Source organism: Chenopodium album, chromosome 19 (genome assembly GCF_948465745.1).
Source record: "Chenopodium album chromosome 19, dcCheAlbu1.1, whole genome shotgun sequence".
Lineage (NCBI taxonomy): Eukaryota > Viridiplantae > Streptophyta > Magnoliopsida > Caryophyllales > Amaranthaceae > Chenopodium > Chenopodium album.
The window spans coordinates 43,955,729-43,964,771 of record NC_137852.1 but is presented as its reverse complement, the minus strand read 5'-3'; the positions used below and the strand labels follow the sequence as shown (position 1 = coordinate 43,964,771).

Sequence of the window (9,043 nt, the reverse complement as noted above, 5' to 3'; positions counted from 1 at the left end):
TACTTGCTTTAAAAGTTGGCTGACGAAGATCCAACTAGTTTGGAATAAACACAAATAATAAGAGAGAGATCTATCCACTCCAATTTCTCCAACTATACATACTACTTCCACCCTCCATTTCTACTCATTCTTCAGTATCATCAGATCCAATTTTTCAAGCCATGTTCACAAATCATTGTATTGAGAGACTAAAAAAAGGATTTTCCACGATTTTTGTAAGGCGTTATACAAGATTTGCTACTTGCATGTATATTCATTGCATGTTTCCGCATACAGAAGCTTGTAAAATTTAGCAAAGTACAAAAACATTAAACCATATGACCCTAAAATATAGGAGTAAATCAATAAGCATGTAATCCTTTCTTTACCTGCATTGCATGACATCAAATTTACAAATTTACAAGTACCTGTAAATACAAGAGAACACACACCCCCCTATGCTCAGTCTTCTGCCAATGGTAATATACTAATATAATCCAGCCTTCACTGCCGCTTACAATGCTTGTGAATTCTTGTAATACTGTTGCAACAAAAGCAGTATTAAACTACCAGCACAAGGTGACTACAATTGTTTTATTACAAGCAGTGAGGACTAAGGAGAGTATGCCCTTTTACCTTCACCTGGTATTTACCAAACTTGAATAATCTTTTGGCTGAAATTAATTTGTCTTCTGTAAAATTAAATCATTTTTTTTTAGTGAACTTAAAGTATTTTTACCAATTCATTTGTTTTTTGAAGTTATTGAGAGGCAGAAACTATGCAAAATTAGATGGTGCACATGAAAAAAGAAAACTTTCGTTCTTTGGAGTTGACATATATGTTATTTGGATTTAAACTATATATTCTTTTACATTTTTATTTGCTAATAAAGCACACGATGTCCTTAATATTGTAGGAAAATTGCTTCATAACCTAAACCTTAAACCCAAAAGTACCTACTTTCCAACAAAGCTCAAAGTCTAGGCCTATTTGTCCTTAGCCTTCCTTTTGTATATGGGTGACACCCCCTTGGTGGCTTTAAAATAACTCTCAAACAATTATTATAAAAAAATAATCTAACATGTATTTTTTTTAATGTTAAATTATGATTGTGTAGAGTGATTTTGCCGTTTAGGGCTTAGGCTTGCCTGGCTTGGTACATGGGTATACTGATACTTCATTTTGGGACAAAATCATGGATAAATTTCACTAAATAGCCAAGTTGAACACTTGAACTCGGCCTTTGAGTGTCACTTTGTGGCATTCACTACCGGTCCCTACTCAGCGACGGCTGCGACGCGCTGCACTTTATAGGCCCGGGTGTAGTGAAAAAATATGCAAGGGTTGCTAGGTTGTCGCCCTGATATCCTGAAGCAACGCGCCATCTTGAAGTCCGGGGGTGGTGTCAAGTATATAAGGGTTCCCGCATGATGAATGAATGCGGGTAAGGGTAAAGAAGCTAGTCCATGGAAATAGTAAGGGTAATAGGATGCGTTTTGGGACTTGAAATGTTGGCTCTTTGACCGGGAGGTTGGTTGAATTAGTAGAGGTTATGAAGAGGAGGAGAATTGACATAATGTGTCTACAAGAAACTAAGTGGGTTGGACACAAGGCAAAGGAAAGGGCTATAAAATTTGGTACTTCGGTAAGGATAAGGGTAGGAATGGAGTAGGTATCCTTATTAATCAGAAATATATAGATGATGCGGTTGAGGTGTCTAAAAGGAGTGATCGTATTATGAGTCTTAAGCTTGTATATTGTGATAGGTGATGAGGTCGTAACTATAATAAGTGCTTATGCACCACATGTAGGATTGGATGCCTATATTAGACAAGAATTTTGGGATGACTTCGAAGAAGTGGTGCAACTGAGAAATTGGTCATTAGGGGCGATCTTAATGGACATGTGGGCATTAGGAGGGATGACTTTAAAAGTATTCATGGAGGTTTTGGTTATGGAGATAGGAATGAAAATGAAGTGGGAAATGAATTTTGGATTTCGCATTGGCATATGACTTGAGTATCATGAACACATGGTTTGAAAAAAGGATCTCTCACCTAATGAGTTATAAGAGTGGGGTAAATGCAAGACGAATTGATTTCTTTATGGTAAGGAACGCTTGGAGGAAGAGTTACGTTGATTGAAAGGTGATCCCCGGGGAGAGTACGGTAACTCAACAACATAGACTTGTGATGCTTGATTTTCGAGGTCATAGATACGCAAGGATGCGGAGACCACAAGTGGAGCCTAAGATTTAGTAGTGGAAACTTCAAGGGGAGAACCAACAAAAATTTGTAAGAAAGATGGAGGATGTACGAATTTGGTCTGGTAGCACTGATTTGGATATAGATGCAATGTGGAGTAACTGATTTGGATATAGATGCAATGTGGAGTAAAATGGAGCATAGCATAAAGGAAGTGGCGAAAGAAATCCTAGGAAAATCCAAAGGAAGCATGCCACCGAGCATCTTGGTGGAATGGAGAAGTGCAACAAGCAATAAAGAACAAACGAGATTGCTATAAGATGTAGTAGAAATGCAGGAGTGATGAAAATTATGAGAAGTACAAAGAAGCGAAGAAAGTTGTGCAAGATGCGAGAACGAATGTGAACCGAGACCTTTATGCAAGCTTGGATACAAAGGAAGGAGAAAAAGACATCTATAAGCTTGCTCATATTAGAGATCGGAAGATGCAAAATATTAAAAAGGTCAAATGTGTGAAGGATATTGAGGAAGACAAGGAGAAAGGATAACTAGAGGTCTTACTTTGATAGTCTATTCGATGGTGATCGAACTCAAGATATTGGTGATACAAGTGTCCATCATGATATGGTTAATCGGGAGCTTATGTGGAGGATTCAAAAGGAAGAAGTCAAAATGGCATTAAAAAAGATGGGATTGAAGAAAGTAGTTTGGAGATGTTTGGGAGAAAGAGGAATTAAATGGTTGACAACTTTTTTCAACAAGATTAGGGGACGTAGTAAGATGCCTTTTTAGTGGAGGAAAAGTACTTTGTCTCCTTTGTATAAGAACAAAGTTGATGTCCAAGATTGTGCTAACTATCGAGGGATCAAACTAATGAGTCATACGATGAAACTTTGGGAGCGAGTGATAGAACAAAGGTTAAGGAGAAGTGTGAAGATCTCGGAAAACCAATTTGGATTTGTTGCTGGAAGATCAACTATGGAAGCACATCTAATGAGACTACTAATGGAGATCTATCGAAATAAGAAAAAGGATTTACATCTGGTTTTTATTGATTTGGAAAAGGCTTATGATAAGGTACCAAGGGAGATTTTTTGGTGGGCTTTAACATTGAAAGACGTTTTGCGGATATATATTGACATCACTAAGGACATGTATGAAGGAGCTAGCAAAAGTGTGCTGACTAGTGTAAGGAAGACGGAAGAGTTCCCAATTACAATTGTTCATATCAAGGTTCTGCACTTAGTCCTTTTTTTTTTTTTTTTTTTTTGTTTTTTTTTTTTTTTTTTTTTTGCTAAAGTCATGGACGAATTGATGAGTTCAATTTAAGATGATATACCATGGTGCATGATGTTTGCTGATGATATTGTGTGGATTGATAAGATGAAAGAAGGCATGGATAATAAGTTGGAATTGTGGAGACGGACTTTGGAGTCCCATGGCTTCAAGGTGAGCACAAGTAAGATGGAGTATTTAGAATGTAAGTTTAGCGGTGTGGGAAACAATGAGGCAGGGGTGATCACCTTGGATGGGAAGATTGTTCAAAGTTGTGAATTATTCAAAAGGATGGAGAATTGGATGGATATGTAGCTCATAGGATCAAAGCGAGTTGGTTGAAGTGGAAGAGTGCGATGGGTTTTTTATGTGATCTAGGCGTATCCCATAGATTAAAGGGGGAATTCTACCGAACGACAACAAGGCTTGCTTTGTTATACGGTACAAAATGTCGAAGTGTAAAGCACTACCATGTGCATAAGATTAATGTGGCGGAGATGTGTATGTTGCGATGGATGTGTGGTCATACAAAAAGGATTGGTTGAGGATTGAGATAACAAGGAAGAAAGTAGGGGTTACATTGATTGAGTACAAGATAAGGAAGAATCGCTTAAGATGGTTTGTACATGTAAGAAGGAGACCAAGTGACACTCCGATAAGGAGGCTTGAAATATTGTAAAATGTTGGGATAGCGAGAGGTAGGGGAAGACATAAGAAAACTATGAAGAGGGTGATTGAGAGTGACATGAGTGCTTTGGGGATTGAGGAGAATACGATGTTGGATAAGGCGGTGTGGAGAGAGAAAATTCATGTTAACAACGTGTCGTGATTACATATACTATCTAAATTTATTATTTGTTTAATTTTATTTTTAGCATACCAATGTCTTATGAAATGTTTTGATTTCCTTTGCTAAAGTTTTCTCCAACCTTTATGTTTTCTATTTCAATTTTTTAACCACTTTTTAAAAACTTTCTTGAATTTTATTTTTGGTTCTCTTTTAAAACTCCCTTATTTTTTCTTAAATGCTCTTTCGTTTACTCACTTAACTCACCTTTTTTCAGACTCTTTAAATGATGATTTTGTTATGTCCTTTTCTTTATATTGTACGATTCCTTATGATGATTCATGTTAGCTGACCGCAAATCATTTTGGTTGTTGTAGCCAAGTTGAGCACTTGAACATGTATGGACGTATGGTGTACCTGTGCGAATTTGAGTATACGGATTTGAGAAGCATAGGTTTTGGGTCATTATGGGCATTGGTATGGTTTAAGTTCAAATGTTAAAATAGAGGGTCAATTCCATATATAGAAGTTTGCAAGTAAAGTAGAAAAAATGTACAAAGTATTGCAAGTAAAATGGGATGGAGGGAGTAGTAAAAAATGAAGAAACTTGAGAATAAACTAATAAGTCTATAAAATTGATCGAGTCTCAATGAGTCCATTAAAAAATCCATAAAATGACTAGCTTATCTATTTCACTCAGATCTGAAGCCCTTGATTGAAACTTTGAAAGGTGAGGTCATCTAGTATGAACTGAATTATTCTCTGTCAAATTTAAACATTGTCTATGAACTTATCAGATTGATTATAGTGCTCCAAAAAAAGAAAAATTTAAGTTCTAGCATTTTACCTGCAGTTATATGTTGCTTTCTTCTATACTTGAAGGCTTGTAGTTGAGGTTGGGGCCTGTAAGACTTGCTGCAGAAAACGTGCTGCCAGACGCTGAGCAATGCCACCAAGGACACGGCCTCCAAGATCACGTGCTTCGCTTTGTTGAAGTACCTGCAAAAATGAATTTTACAAGTTATCAATGGTAAATCATCAAATTCAACAATAACTGCACAGTAACTACAGACATTGACAACAAGTCAACAAGACAAGAATAACAGCTAATGATGAATTTTGGTATTCGTTCATAGAGTTCAATGAATAAAGTGCTTATGCATGGATCATATACACTAATTAATCAAGCAGTCCATACAGCTTAATATGATCCACCCAGAAAAGTAATAGCCTTCTATTTTTACAGATCAACATTTCCCCAAGGCAAATCACATGCATAAAAAATGTAAATACGTGAAATTAAAAGTTTCTGTTGTTAATGTAATTATTTAGACCTGTAATATAGGTTGTAGGAGGGAAGGTTCAAAGTTATTTGAAGACTGTAGAAGCCCCCAAACCTTTAGCACTTGTCCTCGAAGTTCCAACATACTTTGCTGTTCAGCTTCCTTTAGTAATAAGAAAGGTCCTGTCGAACTACCATTTGTTACTAGAGTCCTCATGAATTCAGGTAGAGAACTGTATGTATCCATCAAAGAACCCAGAATTACTGCTTCAGTAACTCGCACAGCTTCCTTTATAACTAGAATCCTTAGTTCTTCACCATCCGGCCCCAACAATAGCTTCAGAACAGGTTGTAAAGCATCTTTTGCAGAAAAATCCCTGTCTTTACTCCCCTGAACAAGTAAATTTTCAAGTCTATTCCACCTGCAGTCAACCACCATAACATAAGAACTTTCATCTTTGGGTTTTCTGCAATCACTTTCAGCAATAATTTAGACAGAGTAACCTGAATTTCCCATCCTTAAACAGCAACTCAATAAGAGCATCTCGCAGATATGGGTTAGGATCAGTAAGAAGTCTCTTAGCAAAATATGGATAAGATGCAGCCAGAACCTTAAAATTTGGATCTGCATAAAGTGCTAAACCTTCTAGCACAGTAAGCGACCTCAGTATCAATGCATAATATGCTGGAACTGCCACATTAATAAAGAATAACATCAGATGTAGAACAGCTTCAATCTGAAGCAAATATTAAACCCACAAATTATCAGGTTAAGGACCTGCATAAACTCCGTTCCCTTATGGATGTATCACAGTGGAATGAGATGCCATATCTATGGAAAAACTGTATCAGATAAGAAGTTTACCATTGAATGGATATTGATAAAAGACGGCTCCTAGACCATCTACAAGCGTTTTGAAGTTCAGTTCACTAACAGTTGAACTGAGTGCATCATCAAAGAAATCCCGAAGTACAGGCACAATTGGAGAAACATCCACATCAGGGGATAAAAAATCCAGAGCATAATAATCTTGAGCCATGGCTTCATAGTCACGATTAACCATGTGGACAACATGACCAATAATTGCAAACCTTGCTTGTTCTGGGGTTTCACTCATCATTCCAAAGTCAATGAATGCCAGCTTTCCCTCAGGAGTTGCCAAAAGATTGCCAGGATGTGGATCTGCATGAAAGTATCCGTACTCAAGTAATTGTCTAAGGCTACACTGGATACCAATGGTAACAAGATCCAACACCTTCAACCCTTGTCTCTCAATTGTGATTTGTTCATTTAACTTGACACCATCAACCCACTCCATTGTTAAAACTTTGGCACTGGTGTAATCCCAGAAGATATCAGGAACAAAAACATCTTCCTTGTCAGCGTATAATTTCTTAAATCTTCTCGCATTCTTACCCTCCTGCAAATGCCTGTCAAAATTAACATCCAAACCCAAGAAAATATCATAGAAAGAAAATATGGGATGAATTTCAAGTTCCAAAACTTTCAAAACGACCAGTTTCATCAGAGCAGCTTTACTGAAGGGAAAATTATAGCTTTCAAATTTACCACAGAATTGGCAATTATTGCTATAAACACTTGGGCATCAGATAATGCAAAGGCCTCTCTGACATCCGCAAGGAAGCTGCTCTCTTTGACATGGCTAATCCAGGTCAAGGGCGGGTGATTGTTGTTACATTTCAGAGTATCCTGTTAATAAAATGACAAAATAAATATTGAAGAGGGAGTCCTTGCCTGTACATAGTTAAGCTCTTGATAAACTCTTCTGGCAAATTCATCAACTAGGGCAACAACATCACTTGTGACAAAGTCAACATATTTATTTATAAAAAGGGCCAGTCCTCTTATAAGGTAGAAGTCAAGCCCTATGGCCTCTTCAATACCAGGCCTCTGTACCTTGACAGCAACCGTCTGACCAGAATACTTCAATTGAGCTTTATAAACCTGACCCAAACTAGCAGCTGCAATCGGATACGGAGATATAGACGAGTATATGTCTTCAAGTGGAAATTCCAGCTCCTTCTCAATGCATGAGAATGCCTCCGCATTTGGGAATGTAGGCAAAGCATCCTAATCAATCAAACACAATCATAAGAATTCCCTACTTGACATGAGACCTAGACAAGAGAAAAAGTAGAGCTAATATAAATTCAGAATACATTTGAGTAGGCACTTGTTATTTGGTTACCCCTGATGTAATAGTAAATAGTAATATAACCCTTTGCAGTTAAGAGGAGTAAGTATTAGCAAGTAGTTATAAGAAAGAGCATGAAGACATTGGACAGCAAAAAATGGAGAGCGAACCTGTAGCTGAGAGAGTTCCTCAAGGTACTCAGGTGGGCACAAGTCAGGCCTTGTGGATAAACCCTGGCCAATTTTGACGAAAGTAGGGCCGAGAGCGGTAAAAATCTTGCGGAGCTGAACAGCTCTTAAGGATTTGTTTTGATTGAGCTGACCATTCCATTTATCAAGAAAGAGCTTGAAAGCAAAGGAACCCAAACCAAACAAAATATCAGAGGTCCTACGCAAGACCTACATGATGTATATATATATATATATGTATTAGTGAAATAATTGGAAAAAGATGAGCAAGAAATAAAGAGATGTAATGGTAGCAACCATGAAAGGGCGTGAGCCATATTTAGAAGCAACCATCTGAGGAGTGTAGACAGAAGCGGCGGCTGCTCTGGACATGGCCCTTGCCTCAGCTTGCATATCATCAGCAAGATTCTTCTTCCTCCTGTCAGATTGTGATAGTGATAGTGCAGCATCATTGGTTTTGGTAATGCTCCTAGTATTAGTATTATTATTAGACCCCCCTTGAGAAGGAAAAGTACGGGCATCAGCCTCCACCAAGGCCGAAAGTGTTAGTGGTCTAGACTTACGCCTCCGTCTATGACTGTGACTGTGACTTATGCTAGGAACGTTGATGAGTGATACTCCATTTTGATAACCGGAACTCAAGGGATGATGAGACAAGGACAACATCCCCGATGCCATGGATGGGGCAATTATCTTTGTGATTCAGTCACTCCTGTCAAACCTAGATATTATTAATTTTAGAACACTTCCACCATCACGATTCATGAATTCATTCATACTGGATTGATACTTCCAATTACAACATATAATTATAGATAATCCAATAATCGAAATCAAATTGGTTATTAGAATAACAGATTAGAAAAAAGAGGTAAACTAACTAACCTCGGTTAGGATATCGGAAAGCCAGCTGATGGAGGAGACCGGAGTAGGATGTGAGGTTGGGTTCTGTTGTGTTGTTAGAGAGAGAAAATCTGATATAACCATCCAACCAACCATCCATCCGGTTATTGATTACAAATAAGACACGTGGTCGGTCAATCTCCATTTTATATTAATAAAAAAAAAGGACCATCTCAAATGAGTGTAAGCATTTGTGTCCGCAAAGCTGGGTTGCCTTGGTGGAACGTTTAAGGCTTTAATTTTAGTTTGGTTGGGAGTGAGTAGTCTT

The 9,043-nt window shown here is 37.7% G+C and overlaps 1 protein-coding gene across 3 annotated transcripts; it reads right to left on the bottom strand.

Moving 5' to 3' along the window:
- Positions 1-248: 248 nt before the first annotated feature.
- LOC145593796 (protein ACTIVITY OF BC1 COMPLEX KINASE 3, chloroplastic-like) lies at positions 249-8,896 on the bottom strand. Of its 3 annotated transcripts, XR_014102802.1 has the most exons (10): positions 8,758-8,896; positions 8,170-8,584; positions 7,855-8,082; positions 7,285-7,620; positions 6,394-6,949; positions 6,033-6,219; positions 5,581-5,950; positions 5,094-5,245; positions 616-671; positions 249-520 (listed from the first exon to the last, which is right to left on the bottom strand). XR_014102802.1 is itself a non-coding variant. In XM_081650161.1 (9 exons), the coding sequence occupies exons 2-8, from the start codon at positions 8,548-8,550 to the stop codon at positions 5,117-5,119; spliced, it is 2,187 nt and encodes a 728-aa protein (XP_081506287.1). In that variant the 5' UTR covers positions 8,551-8,593; positions 8,758-8,896; the 3' UTR covers positions 249-520; positions 5,094-5,116. The 3 variants fall into 3 exon arrangements, 2 of the variants coding, with proteins under 2 accessions (XP_081506287.1, XP_081506286.1); XM_081650161.1 differs by lacking the exon at positions 616-671 and having other exon boundaries at positions 8,170-8,593; XM_081650160.1 differs by lacking the exon at positions 616-671.
- Between the last annotated feature and the right edge of the window lie 147 nt (positions 8,897-9,043).

Bases quoted from the DNA above. Each gene is read 5' to 3' on its own strand.
- LOC145593796 (XM_081650161.1), bottom strand. From the start codon at position 8,550: ATGGCATCGGGGATGTTGTCCTTGTCTCATCATCCCTTGAGTTCCGGT. The intron at 7,621-7,854 runs GTTCGCTCTCCA...TTGATTGATTAG, and splicing joins AGGAACTCTCTCAGCTACAG to GATGCTTTGCCTACATTCCC. The intron at 6,220-6,393 runs GTAAACTTCTTA...TTAATGTGGCAG, and splicing joins TTATCAATATCCATTCAATG to TTCCAGCATATTATGCATTG.